Source organism: Streptopelia decaocto (genome assembly GCF_964273445.1).
Source record: "Streptopelia decaocto genome assembly, chromosome: 10".
In the NCBI taxonomy this organism is placed as follows: Eukaryota; Metazoa; Chordata; class Aves; order Columbiformes; family Columbidae; genus Streptopelia; species Streptopelia decaocto.
The window spans coordinates 11,229,069-11,247,915 of NC_138665.1; the positions used below are offsets into that span (position 1 = coordinate 11,229,069).

An 18,847-nucleotide genomic window follows, 5' to 3' on the forward strand; every position below is an offset into this window, starting at 1 on the left:
ATTCTGTTGTAGCCTCAGAGCTGACCGAGGATGTCTGTCACTTGGTGTCCCACTGGCACTGACCGGGAGCCTCATTCCTCTGCCCCTTGCAGCTCACACCAGCCGTGCAGCCGCGGGATGTGTTGGTGCTACTGGAGAATCTGGGCTTCATTTCCCGGTTGAGACCCGGTGATCATTAACCACAATGTTGTCTCTCTCAGTGACCAAACAGCTTCCCTTAATTTACCACTGTTCAAACTGGCTGGGAGGGCAACCACACGTACAAGGCAGAAAATCTGTCAGGTTTCTCGGGAGCTTTGAGTTGTTAGAGAACCTATGGGGGAGGCAGTGTGAAGGTTTCTGCATAAAGCTTTGCACTTAAAGCTCGGGAAGAATACTTTTGTTTGGCTGAATTTTCACATACTTAAGCCCGCATGGAAGAAATTTTTCCTGAAAAGTTGTGATAGATCTGTTTGTGTATTCACAGGCATTTTTTAGAATTTAACCCATTGCTTTGAAAAGTATTTTCTTTCTACCTACGTATCTCCTAAATTATTACAAGTTAGCAAAACTTCTGTACAAGTCATTCTTCTAGAGGAGAAGCAACTGTATGATTTTGATAAGACAGCACTGACCGATGAGCCATGGTGACTTAGATAAGCATCTCAGTTCTATGATAGCTCAATAGGGTAACAAATAAGGTCACACCCTCCTTCTGAGCTAGGTTAATAACTTGTAACTTGACCAGTGTACAATGACCGTGAGAAGAGAAGCATAGCAGATCCACCATGTTTAAACTTGTTATGTAGCTGTTGTTTTCAGTTGCGGCTTCACTGGGGATATCGGGAGTTGTGTGGGATTTTCCCTGGAACTGTATGTTTCAAAATGAGAATGCTCACTTCATCCCCACTGCAATTTTTACTGAATCACTTGCCACATTAGGTATTTTATATGTTACTCCTGTACTTATGTGAGGAGGTTCAAGCCTCTTGCGGGAAACTTCCATATGATATTTACAACCACTGTATTATGCTTTATCTGAACCGATAATTTTGAGCAAATGAACTTACATAAGGTCATTTAGCTGCAATAAGCAGGAATTTGGCTCATTGTCTCACGTTACTCACATAAGCCTCCCCTGCAAAGCCCTCTCAGGGTACCACTGCTAGGGGCCTGTGTTGCTCATGGTGTTCAGCGGCAGCCCCACACTGTCAACCCCTACCCAATCCCAGCTGCCCTTGCCAGCATGTGTGCCTGACGTGTGTCTCTTGCAGTGTTTCTTCAGCCACCTTCTTGTGTTTTCTTCCCTTTGAGGTGTTTTTGCTATTTGGAGAAACGAACAAGCTCTTGCTAGTTCTTTAGATGCTCAAAAATGTGGGGTATGTTTGCTTGTTCGCCATGGTTACAAGTATGTATACCTTGGTAGTGGCAGCAGTTTTTTGAATCTTGAGATGATGCTGGAACCAGTGGTAACAGGAGAAACAGGCATGAACCTGGGCTTAAAGCAGAGAGGTCACTTCAAGAGCATAAAAAGCTTGTTAAATTTGGAAGCCTGGTATCTGCCTCTTGTTAAAGATATTACTGTCAGTCACGCCAGCCTGGTTGTGTCTGTATCCTTCCTGAGAACGAGGCTCATCTGAAGCCAAATAAATTTCAGCAGTAACAGAGAGATGGGTACTGTGGTGTGGGAATAGTCATGAGCTCAGGTTGTTCATTAGTAACCATTGAAATCGCAAACAAAAAGGAGATGCGTGTCCCCCATAAGTAGCAAATCTTGGTGGGAGGACTTAAATCCATCAGGTGGGCTGTTGTGGCTTGTGCTGACTTTAAGTAATCATATTCATCTTGAAGGAGGTTTGTGGTTGCAAGACTGGGTAGATGAAGTGTGGACCGTACTCACTGGTTTTCATAGCACACATGCCAGGTAAACTGCCATACTTTGGAAGGACTCCAGTTGATTCTCTGTGACCCCAAGCTGGTCGGGCCATTCCTCCAGTCTGCTGCCCCACATGGCTTTTGGAACATGAGAGGTCCTGTTGCCCTTCCCAAGCTGCTTCTGCAGCCACGGGTGGTACACACAGAGCCAGGACCTTCAAAACATGATCCAGCTCCTGTTCCTGGAGGCTTTGCTGAGCTTTCACCAGTTATACTTGAGCATGTTTCTAATTTATGGTGGCAGACTTTTTCAGCTCAAAGTGATTACTGCTCTGTAGGATAAATCTTACCTACAACTGTGTTTTAAATGCATTTACTTTTCCTTCCAGGATTAATTTTTCTCCGTCTCTATTTACATGGTGATAAGAAGTGTTAATCCCACTCCGTCAGTCTGGACTGATGAATCTGAGGAATAGAACAGGTAATTTCTAATTTGTCTTGTAGCTTTCGGTGACTCAGGCAGCGACAACCACTCCCCTCTCCAGGGGAGTGCACGTTCATATTTTGGGACAAAAGAAATCATGCAGTTTCTTCTGCCAAGGTCATCTGCAGGGAGGGAAATACTTGCCCTGGAGCAGGAAAGGAAGAGTCAATTTTTGTAGGTTTTACTGTGAGCAGCATCTTTGACTTGTTATCAGTTGTGGGTGTTTTTATTTCATGTTATTTCTATAGCCACCAAGTTGTTCAAGCTTGGAGTAGTCTCAAAGCAGGGAGAAACATTTGGATGTACCCATTGAAAAATGTTCCTTGAGTGCTGGATGGTCTGGGAGGGTTTTGCCAGTGAAAGTGCTCACTAGAGATGGAGGGAGATGGGTGCTGATGCCAGGGACGGGTGCGATCTCCTCTTTGGAGGTGTCTGAGGTGAGTGCAACCCAGCAGAGCTGACCCGGCTGACATGACATGGGGTGATGGCAGCCGCCTTGCCTGCACCTGCCTGGCTGCCCGTCCCTTGGACTTAGCCTGTCTGAGTCACAGAAAGCAAGTCACTAGTGAAGAAGTTACCCTTGTGTTGAATTTTCCATAATTTCACAGGATTTGACAATACTCTGTCCTCACTGGGAGTTGTTACCTACTGTTCTCCTTACCTGTGCTGCAGGAACTGTTAAGATAAAGGCAGCAGCCCACAATGACTGTTCTGGTGCAGGGACATGCAGAACCCAGGGAAGAGAGGTCACATTCCCTTCTCTTCACTGGTTAGTGCCAGGTCAGGGATTTTTAACTTAAAGTCTTGGGTGTAAATCCCAGCTCAGATAATGTGGTGGAAGTCCACCAGTGCAAGCAGCAGTCATCAACTGCAGGGTGCTTTGGATGAGCCTGTCTATCATATCATCCCTTAGATGTCCTGATAGTACCCCGCTGTTGCCTAATACTAATCCTTTGGGGAATTAGCACAGTTTTCTTCTTCCTCCTCTACCCTTTCACTGTGAAAAAAATCTCAGATGCTTTTCAAGCATTGCCATGCTTGAAATCAACCAGCAGCCTGTTTGGTTTTCCAAACCAGGACCAGGCGCAGTGCTGCCTGATACAGACCTCAGGGTCAAATCGGCTCTCAGGTTTGCAGGGGAGATGCTGATTCCTGTGCAGAGTTCAGTGCTTGGGCAGAGTTCCCCATCCTGTGGTGAGTGGAGCACAAAGGCAGGCTGTGGGGCTGCTGGCTCTTAGCTCTTTCCCTCTAAAGTCACGCTTGTTGTAGCTGTATGTTGCAGCATATAGCAATGGTTTCACTTCTCAAGCCTCACTAGTTGACAGAACAAGCAAGAAACTACATAAAAAGAGTGGAGTTTGGGAAAGGGAAGATTGAAACATCTAGGAGATCATAAAGTACAAAGCAGTGAGCTCCATATTCTGACATCCCCGACAAGATCAGGGAGTATATCTCAGTAAGTATTTCTGTCTTTTCCTTCCAGAGCCCTGTGCTGTGTAAACGAACTGATGGATGAAGATGAGAAGGACAGGGCAAAGAGGTATGAAGGAATGCAGAGAGCGCTGGGAGTGGAAGCTCTCTCGAGGGAGAATTCTAAATGTCGTGTTGTCTGATACTTGAAAAAGCACTTGGGACCACTGATGTCAGAGGCAAAACCCTCATGCCATTTACAGGCTGTGTATAGTGCACCTCAAACAGCATAATTAAGTCACCGTTTTCCAGCTTCTTATAGTGTGTTTGACCACCCCTACAATGGGTTAATCTGCTGAGCAGTCCTTAAATTACATTGTCATGCCCTCAGAATCTTGTGGTAGCCCATGGCTATTTATTATCTTGATGCAGGACTCCTGACCTGTGATTTTACTGGCATCATGCAGTGCTGCCCACCTGTAGAGTTCCCTGTGAAACTTAGAGAGCAGTCCTGCTTTAGCACAGGCATGAGTTAGTTTCATTTCAGAGAAGCATTTTGGCTCAGTTGTAATTAGTCGTTGTACAGAAGTGCCGAAACAGAGATGGCTGTGAATGTAAATGCTGGATCTGAGAACCTTTAAATGCCAAGCTGAATGTGAATGGAAATGCTTTCTGCATACCACCCTTGGTCTAGATCACGGGAAGCATGTATAATCATGAACACACTTGTAAAGACAATTAATTACTACTGGAAAAGGTTGTATGAAAATAGTGGTTTTTCAGATATGAGCACTGGAAAGATAATTTTGGAAAAAATTGAATGGATTTGCTTTCTCCTTTATTGTTTTCAAGGGAGAGGAAACCCCTAATAAAACATTCTTAAATTATATTAGAGAAAGCTGGAAACTATTCTGTGGTTTCTGCAGCCAGACTCTTAACATTCCCAGTTTCATATATCATAGCAGCAGATTTTCAAAACCACATACAAGAGCATGTGCTTGACTTCATTTTGCAGTTGAGTTGTCTCTGCACGGTATTGTCTCTCTATAAGGTACTTTTGCAAGTACCAGTCAGGGAGTAAGGTATCCTTTGGATTTCGTGCGTCTACTTACTGCAAAACAAAAGTTCTTAAAAATGAGGTGGGAAAAACATGAGCATGTAGATGCAAGGACTTCTTTCTCGTACTGTAAAAATTTCACCCATAACACCTTCACCTCATTATCATGGCCTTTGAAACAATGGGAACTGCTTCTGAAATGTACACAGGGATATGGTTTGGCTCAAATGCATGTTAATCCTATTTGTTACCTCCAGATTCGTCTTGCTGACAGTGAGCTCAGTCCTGCTGCAAGGCTCTAGGCACCAGCAAGGCATTTACACCCAAGCCTAATTTTAAACAAACGAGCAGTCCCAGCAAAGTTTAGATTCTTGTGTCTGAAGTGCTTTGTTGAGCCAGGGCCATTTACCTTTCCTTGGGTCAAGCTGTACATTCTTCATTTTATTCAGTGGCATTTATGTTTCTGTCACCCAGGGCATCACGCAACAAATCTGAGAAGAAGAGGAGAGACCAGTTCAATGTCCTCATTAAAGAGCTTTGCACAATGCTGCAGGGCCATGGCCACCCTCTCAAGATGGACAAGTCCACAATACTGCAGAGGACCATCGACTTCTTGCAGAAACAGAAAGGTACTGAGGGGCACTGGCTGCTCCCATCGAAGGCACTGGCTCTGCATCTCACTGCCCTCCACGTCCCCTGGCCCGCTTTGTATGCTATCAAACAGAACATGGGGGAGGAAGAGCTGAGGAACAGCATGCAGTGCAAAAAAATGGGGGAAAAGGGTTTCTGTGCCATGTTCCCAGGTCTCCTGGGACAGGGCATGGTTGGGTGCAGCCTGTCCTGCTGCTGGGCACTCCTGTGAGCCTTCCTGAAATGGCTCCAGAGTCATACACACCCTCTGCTCACGGTCATGCTCAGCTACTCTGAAATTAGCTCATTGACCTTAATTTTTGAAGGGTATCTTCAGACTACTCAAAATGTCTCTTCTTCCTTTTCTTGATTTCTAATGCATTTGTATCGTGATGGCGTGGGAAATGACTGTTGCATACAAGAAGGCTTTGTGTGGAGAATGATCTGAGGATGATTCCTCTGAAAAGCTCTTAAAAGAAATCTAGTGTTACTTGAAAATGAAAAAAAAGTCCAACTAGCATGAGTCACGTTCCCTTTTTGATGTTTTCTTTTTAAGAAATCACAGCACAGACAGAAGCCTGTGAGATTAGACAAGACTGGAAGCCTTCATTTCTTAGCAACGAGGAGTTCACCCAGTTGATGTTAGAGGTAAGAAGAAATTAAAGCTGCATAGATTAGTGAGAAGTAATCAGTTCAGTGAAGTAGTTCAGAGACGTACTTTTGCTTTTCACCTGTAGGTCCCAATGTTAATGTTAATAATTTATGCTCTGCTGGCATATATAATACAAACCTGACAGAGACCCATGTTGTGCTAAATGCTTTGCAGACACAGAACTAAAAATATGAACGCTTCTCCTTAAAGATAAACAGCTTTTATTTTAGGAATGAAGACCAATTTGGCGCAGATTTGGCCCGGTGAGAGAGGAAAAGGAGAACTGCTCTTCTCAGAAGAGCTGCTAGAGCTAGCAGTTTTGGCAAAAAGTTGAAAGGACCTGAAAAAAGCAGAGGAACTCTCTTCCTCCCACATCCCATTAGCCAGGCAACATTTACTTTGCTGCCTTTGCTGCTGCGAGCTGTGCGGTGCTGTACCTGTGATGTGAATGCTGTATCTTTTGCTCGGGTTGCCTTTAAGTGCACTCAGGAGAACAGCTCTGGTACTCTCACCTCTGAAATGCTTAGCTGATCTAGAGACGCACTGTGAGCCTTTTTTAAGGATGCGGCTTTTGGTTTGTGCTGCATTTTCCTCTGGCGAGGACATCTCCTACCCTGCGTGGGCAGCTGGTGCTCCTTGCCCCACCAAAATAAGGGTGTATGCTGGGATAAGCTGGGAGGTGCTACAGCGTCTTAGTTACTCCTTTTTGTCAGGATGTCATGACTCACCTCCCTGGAAAAGTCTGTTCATTCTTTCTGGGAATTTCTCTCACCAAACAAGCTAGTTTGTTCCAGCTGAATCCAAACAAATTCCCCCCTTAGAAGTGGCAGGGGGAAGACAGCCCTTCAATAACTGATGGCTTGCTAGACTACATTAGACTGTTGACCAGTTTACTTAAAAATCAATGTTTTTTTTCTGGTTAGAGCTTATTTTCAGCAAAGGCAGAATATGACAGTGAGGTGGGGAATAACTGGCTGTGAGGGATGTGGTGAATGCTGCATCTCTGGCTCCCTGTAGCTAAGCTGCAGAGCAGCCTCACAGCATTTTTGGAACAGTTGGCTTTGTCCACACTGCTGACCAGAGATTAAACCTCTCAGGCCTTGGTAAGTGTTAGAGAAGAATAAGGATAGACACTGGATCAATAGTACAAGAAGGTGTTGTGAAGAATAGGGAGCACACCCAAAGAGGAAATCACATGCAGTGACATAAAAGGGACAGAGAACTTAAACTCCAGGACAGAAATCATTGTGAATAAGAAAGGAGAAACAAAGCAAATTTTAAAATTGTTGTGTCACTAGCCTAACAAATGAGTGCTTTAAGCAAAATAAATAAGGCTTTAGATCTTGTCTATATTGTCCAGAAATTGCTAAAAATACAGCATTGTATAATTTTTCCGTTTCTCCTTATCCATCCACCCACCCATCCATCCACAATGCTGGGTTTGCCGTGATGCTATCTAACATTTCCTTACGCACAGAATTGGTTAACTATTGTGTAATTCAGAACACATAATGAAGTGACTGAAGTCACTAGGATTGCGTGGGTGTAGAAATTTTAACCACCACTGTCTTGCTTTATGTTAAATAAATACTCGCTGAGTGAAAAATATGAGACAATTTAATATTAATAAGCAAATAAGAATATAGGAAGAATGTTGAATTAGACAGCATGTGTAATATTTATTTTTCTACATTGAACTATTATTTTGTAATTTATTTATGTTAGTTTTAGGCTGTTAAAAGCATCACCAAAGAATAAATTAACCTATTACATTTTAAGTTCCCTTGCATAATTTTTTTTATTATTATTATTTTTTTTGCCTGCCTTTTATCATTAGGCACTAGATGGCTTTCTTATTGCTCTTACCACTGATGGGATTATTATTTACGTATCTGATAGTGTCTCGTCTCTGCTTGGACATTTACCGGTAAGTTCTGACAATGCAATATGTTGAAGAATCATTCCTCTGCCTTAACACAGCCCCATCACTGCAGGGCTGGGGCCTGGTTTTGTCCAACCATAGAGGCAGCTTTTGGTAGGGGATAAATCTACAAACTCTTAGGGACTTTCTCAGGCTCCCGTGAATAACAGATTCTCTCCTGAGGTCTGTGAGTTAGCTAAAAAAACCTATGCAAACTCACTGTACTTGCAGCTCACCCCTTGGCTGCACATCTGCGGGAGTGTCTGGGTGGTGGTCATCCCATCAGGTATATGGAAAATCTCATGCTTGTGAAATCTGTGCATGCTGTAAAGATTATTTCAGGGCTGAATCTCTGATCTTCTAATGATGTTGGGTTTTTCTACTTTGAGCCCATGGCCTTTAGTAACAAGAATGTGGCCTCAGAGTTTTCTGGGAGAATTTCTAGAAATCAGTTAGCTGTTGGGTGAAGAAATTTCTGCTGGCCCCTCAGAAGTGTTTTTTTATTTTTATCTAGTGCCAAGCATGAGATATTAAGGATGCTATGGTATATGATGGCAAACTTGAGCACACAGTTGTCCTGGCTGAATGTCCTGGTGTGCAAAGAAACAAATATGTGCTGACGTTTTGGTAGAACCCATTTAGTCAGGATGTGTGGGTTTATCTGCACTGAAACACTTGCAGGTCAAGCTGATTTTGCCAGATGTTCAGCCTAGAAGACAAATAGAGGATATGAGGAGGAGCTCTCCCACTTTTATCTTGTGCTTCCAAAGGGAAATGTTTCACATTTTCATTTTGATACAATATTTTTCATCATGTTGTATTCCTGTAGTACCAGGGTTTCTTCTCCAGCTTGCATCTGGCTGAAGGGTAACCTCTGGGACCCATTCAAACTTTCGCAAAAAGATAGCAACCCCAGGGTAAAATCATCTAAGGGTTGTATTCTGCCCTAGATCCAATTGCAGATTGACTGGGGTTCCTTGTCTTAAACATCTGTGCCGAACCGGCAGCGTCCGTGCTCTGCTGTGGGGTGAAAAGGCAAGTGGTTGTGTCAGGTTGTACTGCTGAACATGACAAAGCATTCTTTTGTATCAGTCAGATTTGGTGGACCAAAATATATTAAACTTTCTGCCTGAGCGGGAGCAGAGCGAGGTGTACAAGCTCCTTTCTCCACATGTGCTCATGACAGATCCTGTTGCAGCTGATTTCCTAAACGGTAAGCTGTGCTCGTGTCTGGCGGTCAGGGAAGTTTGCCAAAGGCAAACAGCTCCTGGGGGAGCATGCACAGGACTCTCCAGCTATTTAATTCTCCTGCCTGACACTTCTGTTTTGCCGCGGTTAATATTTCTGGGTTTTAATGCAGCACATTGTCTAATAATGTTCCTACGTGCTGCTAGCGCTTGGTCTTTGATTTGAACAGACTGGGTTTTACTCTCTGCTTTGCATCACAGGACGGTGAAGTCTCCCTCACTAGATGTTTTTCCCAGGGCAGGATGCTGGTCTGAGCCCGTGAAATGTGTGAGGGGCCTGGGGGAAGGAAAAGTGTAGGAAAAAATCCCCAAGGGATTTGTCAGAGTCTTTGTTCCTTAGGAAGCTTGCATGTCTCAAGGCACCTGAGAAACCCTACGTGTGATCTAAGCAACAGCCTTCCTATCTGAACAATCCATCCAGATCTCTACCTCTGGCTGCTGTCCCACCCCTAATATGTCCCTTTCCCCCAGAAAACATCCCCAGTACCAGAGCGGGCAGCAGCATCTTCCTAACCAACAGTTACTTACAGGAATCAAGAGCATCCCCAGCAGGTTGTGCTCGGACACCACAGCAGCAGGGCTAGTATAAACATGTAGATAGATTCGATATATGGAGTGTGCTAAAGTGCAGATTTCTGGTAACATTGCATTTGTCTCACTCTCTTTCGTTTCAGCAGACAAACAAATAGAGTTTTGCTGCCATTTAGCAAGAGGCAACTTAGATCCAAATGAGCCCCTGATGTATGAATATGTGAAATTTGTAGTGGATTTTAAATATTTTACTCATGGTAAGTTACCGCTCCAACCTGCCTTTACCTCTCTACCTCTTTCCTTTAATTTGTGTGTTGATTTGTAGCCTACTAACAGCCTTGCTTCTGCTGAAAATGCCCCATAATCGGCAGGGATGGAATGAGCTCTGTATATATTGAAGATATTTTTCCTATAAAAGTGGTGGGGAGGCAATTGGTCAGAAAAGTGCAATCTTCTGCATTCTGTGCTTAAGGAAGTGATGCCAGACTGATCCCACCTCCATTTGACCCACTGCCGATTGTAAAGCAGCCTACTTCATAGAATCATAGGATCATACTTATTCAAATAACCAGTAAAATATGCTACTCTGCCTCACTTGTGGCAATCAAATGACTTTAAAAATATTAAATAGTTTGAGAAACCTGTAAAATCTTGAATCTTGCAAATGTTGAGCTGGAGAAAGGCTGACAAGGAGACTGTAGCTGCACACTTTGAGCTGCTCAGAGCTGTTATGAAGCTTCCCTGCAAGCCAGGAGCGGGTGGTTACAACTGTGTAACTCAAAGCCTAAAGGGTAATGATTTCAATAACATCAGCACGTATCAGTGTGGCATCACCTTATGAGTAGGACGGGTTTGTTGCTTGGGTTTCATCAGTCATTGTACCTGTCTTAACATGAAAAGAAAGCTCTCCTTCCTCTTCTTCTTAAATAAATTGTCTCGTTGTGTCTAGTGCCTACACCCTCCTGTAATGGCTTTGAGTCAGCTATTGCACGAGCTTTCAGGTCAGCCACAGAGGAGCAGGTTTGCCTCGTAGCAACTGTTCGTCTCGTCACCCCGCAGTTCTTAAAGGTGAGAGCTCTTCGACTCCATTGTCCCTTTTGCGCAGGGATGGTCGGTGCTCAGCGGCAGAGCTGCTGCTGGTACCACGGGCCGTGTGCTCGGCTCTCGGGTGGGAGCCGTGTCGCAGGGGCCTCTTGAGGAGGGAGCTCAGCAGCACAGACTGTTTGTGCAAAGGGTTGGTAAATGAGAGAGGGCACCACTGTGGTTTTGGCCAGAAGATGACATAAAGTGTGTATTTTGGAATGATGAGGTAAAGCGGGAATTACGTTTGAGAAGAGGTGGTGGTGTGGTGCAGTGTCCCGGAGCAGTCAGCCCAGGAAGTGCCAACGCAAGGTGACCAGCTAAACTGCTTGAAAAGTTGCAGCCTTTAAAGAAATACATCTCCTTTGTGTAAGAAGTCCACTTGCGTCTGGAAACACTGTGAGCACTGTGTTCTGTGGACTCTTTCCGCTTGTCTGTAAGTGTTCTGTAGCGGAATGCAGTGAGGATGGGGATAATGACTACAGGTGCTTCTTGCTCAAGAAGACATTAGCCAGCTGGGTTTGAGGCTGGACCTGCTGCTGTCATCCATCTTCAGATACCAATATTTACAAAAAGCTGAGGACTTTTGCCCACAGACTGCAAGATGAGTCCCTTGGACTATGTATCCTAGCTCTGAAATTCAGCCCAGGGTAAATATTCAGCCACTTTTCATCAGTTTATGTATCTATAAAACTAGGCTTATACACTCCTTAGAGAAAATAAGTCAAATGCTTTAAAAGTCCTGTATTTTGCTGGGGTTTTTTGTACCAAGAAGATGGATCCTTAGTCTTGTTAGAGGGCTCCTTTTGGCATTTCATGGAATTAAATGTCTGAATGTGCCAACCGTTTTGCAGGAGCTCTGCAATGTTGAAGAGCCATGTGAAGAATTTACATCGAGGCATAGTTTGGAATGGAAGTTTTTATTCTTGGACCACAGGTAAGAGATTTGGTTTTAGTCACTGAAGAATAAACAAAAAGTAGTTTTAAAACAGAAAACTTTGTGTAGCTATTACCTGACAGACCGAGCAGAATAGCTCTAATTAAATGCAACTGAATAAGTAATAATACTCTGAACTTACTTATTAGGCATCTTTAAATGCTTTGCTCCCTTTCATATTTTAGGCAGGTAAGAAACCATATTAAATGGTGGGAAAATATCTAGAAAAATGTCTAACTTCACCAAGATATTAAGTCTTTAAAACTGAGCAGTGTGGGTCCTATTCCCTGTATTGGTTTAGTTCCTCTGTTTTCCACCTACAACTTTCAGGAAACCTTCTAAATCTTTTACAGTGTCCATAAACTTTTGATTTTCACCTTGAGAAATTATGGAATTTACAGAAATAAAATAAAAAGGCATGGGTTAGATGATTTAATTGTAGATTTGGTTTTTACAATGCATATGGTGGACTAGGATTCAACTTGGTGAATGAAACAGACTGGAACCACTTTATTAAGCTGATTATTATAGGATTAATTTTCTTCAAAAGAAGCTGGAGGGTTTTGTTCACTCATTTCTCTGTATTTGACATGTAAGCATAAATGCATTGCAAAATCCTACCCTTTCCATTATCCCTCCCTTTGCAAGCTTTGTAAAGGTACTAATTTCATTTCTAGAAATAGAAGACTAGTAAATAAGGCTGTAGGGAAAAAATATTTGGGAGGAAAAAAACCTAAATATCATCTGCACAGTTAGATTAAGAAAGAGAGAGAGCTACTATAAACAAATAATAACTTGCATTTATATGGTAAACAAGGTGTGTACCTCACACATCAAACCTTGAAACATGGAGGAACTGACCCTGCGACAGCTCTGCAGTTAATGCTGTGTGGTTTGAGACAGTTGGCTTATTGTTGTCAGGATCTTGCTGGAGTGACTTTGTTAGACTTTAGCTAGCCTGTCCAGTAATGCACATTTCCAGAATCAGGTGATTAATATTAAGATCTGTAAAAGAGCTCTAAGCCCCATTTCACTGTTTGATGAAATGAGCTGTTTTTCCAAAGAGCTGTGTCCCAGTGTCCTGCTTTTGGCTAGGGTAGAGTTAATTTTCTTCTTAGTAGCTGGTATAGTGTCGTGTTTTGGATTTAGTATGAGAATAATGTTGATAACGCACTCATTTTTGGTTGTTGCCAAGTAACATTTAGACCAAGTCAAGGACTTTCAGCAAGGAGGCTGGAGATGCACAGGAACTTGGTAGGGGACACCGCAAGGACAGCTGACCCCAGCTGACCAAAGAGATATTCCACACCATATAATGTCATGCTCCGTACATGAAGTAGGGAAAAGGTAGCCAGGCGATTGCTGCTTGGGAGCTGGCTGGGTATTAGTTTGATGAGTGGTGAGCAATTGCATTGTGCATCACTTCTTTTATATATTATTATTATTTTCCCTTTATTAAACTGCCTTTAACCCACGAGGTTTACCTTTTTTTTTTACCTCCCGATTCTCTCCCCTGTCTCAGCAGGGCGGGGGAGAGTGAGAGAACGGCTGTGTGTGGTGTTGAGCTGCCTGCCGGGTTAAACCACAACACCCAGCAGCTCCTGTGAATAAGGCGAGCAGGAGCTGCTTTGAAACCTATCAAAGAGTCTTTTGATGACTCTGGGTTATGACTCAGAGAGGAATCTCTGTGCCGGCTGCTTGCAGCCACTCTGGTTCCACTGATATCTCCAGTGAGGAAACCATTGTTACAGAGAGTAAGTTAAGCTGGTGCAGATGCTGAGGCAGAGTTTGTGACAGCCCCAGGTGTGAGCAGTGAGCCTAGACTGAAGAATGAATGGAGGATCATGTGGGTTTTCTCATTTAATCACCAGTTCAAACCTCTCTCCAGTACAGTCCACAGGACCCTGTGAAATGGTGTTGGGTATTTTGCTATTTCTTGCTTATTTGTGTCAACTCACGCCGCCTGACACTGAGGTGCGCCATCAGCAGGGGCAAAGGATACCCAGCATGAGTTGAAATCAGGACCTTTGCTATCATGACAACAACATAAATGGGAGTAAAGATAGATAATGCAGAAAGCACTCCATAGATCTGGATAAGCATTAGAAAACCAGGAAAAATCTTTATTCTGGGTTTACATGAAAATAGGTGTAGAGGAAGAAAATCTGTCAGCTTTGATAATGGTCTCTTTCTCTTCTGCACTGTGGTCCTCTCCTTATTTTCCCATCGTTTATTAAAGGACTGCACTCAAAAGGTTCTCTGAACATCGTGCATGACCATTTGCACAGTGAGTTGCAGGCCTCAAGGCTGGAACTTAAGCTAACAAGACACCTCTAAACTGTTCACAAACAAGGCAGCTCCTTGTCAAATGACAGATGAGGAGCATTTTGTGGTTGCTTTCTCATTTAAAGGATTCTGGCAAAAGTCTGGAAAGCATAATGCTTTCCTGATCAGCTTAAATGTTTATCTGATGTGCATCTGAAAGACATTATTGTCTTGAATATAAGCATGTCATTAAAGATAAGAGAGACACTGGCACGTTCTGCCAAAGAGACAGCAAGGAAGGACACTTTAATAAATACATGTATTATCAGCATTAGCAGAAATCTGGGTCACATGAGGAAAAGGAACACAGTGCTCTATGAAACAATAATTGAATAAATAAAGCTGTGTTGTGATGGAGACCACTGTGTTTTAAGAGATTTGCCATCAGAGTGCGGAGGACCAGCTCTTCCAGCCAATGCCTTGTGCTGGGGCTTGGGAGCTCCTGCTAAGACTTCGATCCTCCTGGGGCTGCTGTTGATCGGATCCCTGGCTCTGCTTCCTTTTCCCCTCTTTCCAATTTGGTGCCAGACTACCCATAGCTGTGGGGAACAGAATAGACCTGTCTGGGCTCTCTTTACTTGAAAAATTTGTGCCTTCTATGTCTCTCAAGGGTACAAATGTGGAGCCTCAGCCAGGACAGGAGATCTTCCCACATTAATATCCAGAAAACTCAGGATCAATCCATCCAAACCCAGATGTACTTACACTTAAATAATTTTTTTCTCATATTCTTGGCCACTTTATGGCATTCAGCCTTCCTTAATAGAGTCACTTGACAAACCAAGAGAAAGGCAGCGGGAGAGACATGTTTGATAGGCAGTGACACCTTCAGACTGCCCTGGTTTTGAACTGTTAACCATTTTGCTAACACATCACCACCTTATTCCTGAGGAACAGGCAGAACTTGGCAGGTGAGCCTCGTGCTGTCAGCACATCCAGCAGCCAAAACAAACAGATGAAACCAAATTAGCACAAATCCTGCCTCACCGAGGACATGTGATGATTGAATTGGTACAAGCAGGGGTGTACTTGAGCACTAGGGGACAGAAGATGGCATGTGATCTAGGCAGTAGTGGCAAAAATAGTGGTTTTCTCCTCGCATTTCAGTGTTGTTTCATAGTCATAAGCTAGCAGGCTCTGGTGAAGGCAAGCTCAGTATTGTTAGGACACCTGCTTAAAAAAAATCTCGTATTTTCCCTAGAAAATGGAAAATCTAGTATTGGCAGCGGAATAGTCAGGTAAGTCATTGCAATGTGCCCATCTAAATGTTTCCTCGATTCTTTATCTACCTGCCATTGAAATAACAGTCTTTAAAATCAGCCCCATGCCTATTCTTATCTTTACTACCAGCACAGACACACTTTTCCAGGTGAAAATTTCCCAAACTTTTCCATAGGAACAACTACTTCTTCATTTATCCAAGCTGGTCCTGACACACGTTGCAGCTTCCACACTTTTCCTTCTACAGTTACTACCCAGATGACATTTACATTCAACCTACTGGATAATTTTACTCAAGCTCCAAGTTATTATGCACATGAACAGCCGTAGTGTTTCTCAAGCTGTGTGTCTCACAAGCGTGCTTAAAGAATTGAGTCACTTGCGTACGTACATGCCTTTCTCTACACCCACATAATGAATAGGCTATGAAACAGTAAACATACACCTTTTCATTTTCTCAATTTTTACCTCTCCCTCGCTGCCTCACTGGTGTTTTGGTTGTTGTTTTTCTGCTTGTATATGAAAAGACATCATTGTGTATATGAAAACCCACTCCTGATTTCCCTGCCAGGTGAACATAGAAGATGGTTTTGGTCATTAGGATCACAGCGTGTCTGCCAGGATGTCAAATTGTCAGATTTTTGTGTTCACTCCCTGCCCTTTGCTTCCCTTCCAGGGCTCCACCTATTATAGGATATTTACCCTTTGAGGTTCTAGGAACGTCAGGGTATGATTACTACCACGCAGATGACCTGGAGCTTCTTGCTAGGTGCCATGAACACTGTAAGTTCCTCTCCCTCTGCTGCATGCCTGTCTTTGATCTTGTCACTCATGCAAAACCTTTTACTGTCGTCGCAACAGGCATCTTTGTCAGGAGCACAAGGGAATTCTCTTTTCCCATGACAGACTGTCATAGCTGACACTTACCTGGGAGGCTGAATCCTTGCAGAATTCACTCAGATCAGGAACTGTTTGTGCAGTTTTCCCAAACTGACAGATACCATGTTTGAGCACAGGTTGTCTGAGGAGACTGAAATAAGATTAATAGATGGGAAGTCAGAACTTTACACCCTCTGCCCCCAGTTTGTTAGGTCAGCCCCAAACCCTGGTAGTTCTGTTGATTGTCACAGGTCATGGATTCTTGCTGGTCCCCAGGGCTCTGGAGTCAGCCGGGAGGCTCAGCTCACCAAAATGCCTTCCAAAAGCAGTACTTGGATCACCTGCCTGTGCCATTAGATGTTGTGAAGCTCACTGTTAGTAAAATGCTTCTGGAGATTCAGACCCTTTTTAAAATACAAAAGTACTGAATACGGATTCCCTGCGGGTGAAGGTGGCGCATTTTTGGTCAGCCTGAAAGTAAAGCAGAGAAGTCCAGTTTGGGCTGATGTGTGAACATCAGGGAATATCCACGAAGTTCATCTTCATGCAAGGTGAAATACTGTGACCTGCAAGAGCCCAGGAGGAGCCAGGCCAGAAGGAGCACTTAGCCCAAGCACTGCGGCAGTGCAGCCGGCTGCTGAAGCACCATGTCCTGCTGAAGGCTGGCGATGATCTGAGGAAGGGCAAAAGGTGGCAGCAGACAGGGTCTGCTGGTAGTCAGTATGCTTTTCCTACCAGATGAGCGTGTGAAATGCTTTATCCCTGAGACTGTATTTTTCCATTTTATTACATGGACTTCAGACTGAAATACTGAGCCAGAATTAGGTCTGTCCTTCAGCTGGTTTGCATTGCCAAGTACTCTGATGATAAGTAGCTAACCACTTTGTAAAATGCATCTAGGTAATCGGATATTTTGCCAATAAATATTATGTATAAGTTTCCTGTTGGGCAAACTCTCTGTCTGTTTCCCTCTCTGCTCTGTCCATTTGTAAGGGAAGTGTGTTCTCAAAAGGAAATAAGGACACCCCAGAGAGCAGAGACAGTGGGATGCTGTAATTGCTCTGAGATGCAGAGCAGTGTGATGCAGGGACACCAAGGCACTCCACAGCCCCCCAGCACAATGGAACTGGACAATCTGCTTCATCTCTGACATACAAACCACCCCCATCTCTACCACTTACCCTCTGCCACCTACATTGATGAGATGCTTAAGGACCTAGTAGATAATGGAGAAAATGGCTTCTTCACTGAATGTCAAGTTTCCCCACTCCACTTCTCTGCCGGCTTTTCTGCCCTGTCAAGGCAAAGCGCTGGTGCCAAACAGGCGGCAGGGACGTGGGCTGCCTGGCTGAGCACACGAAGGAAGCTGTGAAAGGGGCTACACACAAGCTGTGTCAAGTGTAGCAAGCATGTAGATGGGAATATTAAAGGAATATTTGAGTTGCTGTCGAATATAGTACTTTTAGTGCTGTTTGTTTAAAAGATGAATCAGAGAGAAGTGAGTTACTTAACCAGATGATGTCCTTTTGGTAATATGTGCATGCAGTTTGATGGAAACACTGACTATACTGAGGGTGGTGTCAAGTCACTCAGCAGAGAATCTATTTAGTGATTTATGTCCTACATCTCTACTAGCCATGGATCTACTCTTACATATAAAAAGAGCATTTGCACAACACACTCGAAGGAAACAATACTTTAATCTTACTGTGCAGGTTGACAAAGTAAGGTGCTGCAAAAGTGACTTAACAGAAGTTGCTTTAGGAAATCTCTGCCAACACTAGGAGCTGAGTGACCCCCAGCATGGCCTGTTAGCCAGAAGACCTTCGCTAAGTGCTTCTTCTAAAGCCCATCACTGTTAATGGGATCACTGAAGAAGTTAGTCCTGGTATTTAGCATAGAGGTGTGCAGGAGAATAAAAATACTTGGGTTAGTGTGGCTTGATAAGTTCCCATTCATCAGGTTGACCACTCTGGGCAGGCATCTTGCCTACTGTGAAATTATATGGGTTTGCTTAGACCATGTTAATATTTTACTTTGCGTTAAGTATGGCTGTTTTAAAGGAGCGTGTTTCATTTTGTACTCCCAGTAGTCTGGGAGCAATTAATGTGGTTATTTAATGTAGTTCCTCTCTTTATTTTCCAGTAACACCACTTGAAATTTTTCTGGACATACCCTGATAATATGTACCAGGTCTGTTGTATTTGGGTCATCTCTCAGAAGAAAACTCTCAGTTAAAGTGCTAAAACTCCACTATCTTATTGTTTTGTGCCATTAGGATCCTGACTTCAAGTCCCCAGTCTTTGAAATTCATTTTCATGTACCTGTGAAAGGCCAATACTTTTTTTTGTTAATATTATTTATGCTTATTTCAGAGGAGCCCACAAATAAAAATACAGCTAGTTATGTAGTTATGCAAATTATTACTTATGCCAATTATTAGTTATAAGAACAATCTCAAAATAGCGAAGTGCAGTCTTGAATATCCGTGGCAGAAAAGAACCCAAATAAGAGCTCAGTGCATGGTTGTGTATCATCTGTCATGTTTATAAAGCCACGAGACCCATTTTAGTGCAGTAGCAGACTGCAGGGAGGGTATGGGGCTGACTGTTTTTTCTG

General features: G+C 43.4%; 1 protein-coding gene across 1 annotated transcript in view; it reads left to right on the plus strand.

Moving 5' to 3' along the window:
* The window catches only part of PASD1 (PAS domain containing repressor 1), a 51,046-nt gene that overhangs the window by 21,129 nt on the left and 11,070 nt on the right, over positions 1-18,847 (plus strand). The window contains exons 2-11 of the mRNA XM_082061807.1: positions 2,244-2,335; positions 3,822-3,878; positions 5,280-5,434; positions 5,992-6,083; positions 7,925-8,014; positions 9,101-9,221; positions 9,930-10,043; positions 10,736-10,854; positions 11,721-11,803; positions 16,026-16,132. Coding sequence (XP_081917933.1) covers positions 3,847-3,878; positions 5,280-5,434; positions 5,992-6,083; positions 7,925-8,014; positions 9,101-9,221; positions 9,930-10,043; positions 10,736-10,854; positions 11,721-11,803; positions 16,026-16,132 — 913 coding nt within the window. The 5' untranslated portion in view covers positions 2,244-2,335; positions 3,822-3,846. The remainder of the gene's footprint in view (positions 1-2,243; positions 2,336-3,821; positions 3,879-5,279; positions 5,435-5,991; positions 6,084-7,924; positions 8,015-9,100; positions 9,222-9,929; positions 10,044-10,735; positions 10,855-11,720; positions 11,804-16,025; positions 16,133-18,847) is intronic.